Here is a 1,588-nt window from a genome sequence, read left to right as displayed (position 1 = left end):
AAAATACTGTACACGTGCGTTTTCTTTCTCATCTGTTTACATTCACTTAAGACAAAAATGGCTGTGTTTATGATGATATACTGATGTAGTTTTCTGCATACTGGTTGATAAACATGAAAGAAGTCAGTGCTGGCCTGGAACAACCTTTTCTGCAGTGGAAATGCACAGAATGGTTTGAGAACGGACACAGGCTGGGAACCCGCACCGAGGCGGCTGTTCTTTATGCTCGCGCTTCAGACGTGTCCGCTGCTCGCAAACAGGGTTCAAGTTCTTTTCGTTCCCGCACTTAAATCGTTTTAATTCACATTAAATGCGAACGCAGGAATCGTTAAATTGAATCGAAATGCACGTGTCTTATCGAATACCCGGTTCTTGAAAATTTGGAACCATTCTAAAATGGAACCGGTTTTCGATACCCAACCCTAGATCTAAACTGCTAGTGTGACATACCTGTACAATTTGCCAGGGCATGTCTAGAATACTGCGGGCGGTTCTTCGCAGGAAGCTGCCTAGCCGTGTTGTCGGTCCACCACGGATTACACCACCGCCAGTCGGCTGAGATTCCCCAATCAAACGCCGTCGCTTCCGCCGTTCTTTCCTCTGACGAAGCTGTAGCTCCCATTTTTTCTTATGGTAGCACAACCAGACAAGAAGTTCCTCCTATACACACATAAATACAGATGATTTTACTGTGGAGCCTTTCTTTTGTTTGACAGCACAGAAATACTATAACAAAACCTAATTTCTGATCATATGTACAACAATGTTATGGTGCCTGAATTACCCGGGTGGCGCCCATAACTGGCGGTGGCCCCAGTATTTCTCTCCAAGACTGTGAGTTCTTGCTCTTGAGACTCATCCTGGCTGTCCTCTCCTTGAGATATCCTCTTCCTCTTTGTGCTGATGAGTATGACGGGCTGCACAGGATGCTGAGGAGCACCGAAGTCCTCCATATCAGGAGTCTCACCTGCTGGTAATGTTTGATGGGCCACCTGAGAGAGACAAAATATGTGCATATATAAGCAGCCAGCCAGCAAGTTGTGTGAAAGTACAGGGCTCCAGACTCACTCTTCCCACTGGTCGCTCTTTTGCGACTAACTTTCTCAGTTCTCACTTTCTCAGAGCACGAGCACATGATTTGGTCGCAATATTTTTTTTTTGCCCTACAACATGGGATTAATCAATGCATGCAGATGAACTTTTATCATAGTTTATAGTTATATGGAAACGAAAGAGGTTAACATTCAACCCGTTCTTTTTCATCAGTAGTATTATTTGTGATTTTAATTTTTTTGAACGTGAGTTCCTCTTTTGCTGTTATAAGCCAGGCTTCGGGTGCTTTCACTTTCGAATTCGTGATCATGTTGTCATGTTTTACAAGAAAAGATAATTGTCTGTTTTGCTTACATACATCTACACATCTTTGATTGATTCATTGTTATTCTTAATTAAAAAGCACAACAACAATAAAACAGTAAGATACAATGACAAACTAGCTTACAAAACGTTTATTACCAAAAACGAATAAGATGAGGCATGGCATACACCACATGCTGTATTATATACCGACTAATAAATTACAGAACGT

General features: G+C 42.1%; 1 protein-coding gene across 1 annotated transcript in view; it reads right to left on the bottom strand.

Annotated features, from left to right (window-relative positions):
* Nucleotides 1-1,588, bottom strand: part of LOC107704563 (DNA polymerase epsilon catalytic subunit A-like) — a 47,939-nt gene that overhangs the window by 27,720 nt on the left and 18,631 nt on the right. The window contains 2 exon segments of the mRNA XM_016507521.1: nucleotides 451-660; nucleotides 785-841. Of these exon segments, the coding sequence (XP_016363007.1) occupies nucleotides 451-660; nucleotides 785-841 (267 nt within the window).

Source organism: Sinocyclocheilus anshuiensis, unplaced genomic scaffold, assembly GCF_001515605.1.
Source record: "Sinocyclocheilus anshuiensis isolate Anshui unplaced genomic scaffold, SAMN03320099.WGS_v1.1 scaffold117, whole genome shotgun sequence".
NCBI lineage: Eukaryota > Metazoa > Chordata > Actinopteri > Cypriniformes > Cyprinidae > Sinocyclocheilus > Sinocyclocheilus anshuiensis.
The sequence above is the reverse complement of the archived record's forward strand: the minus strand, read 5'-3'. Positions and strand labels throughout refer to the sequence as shown.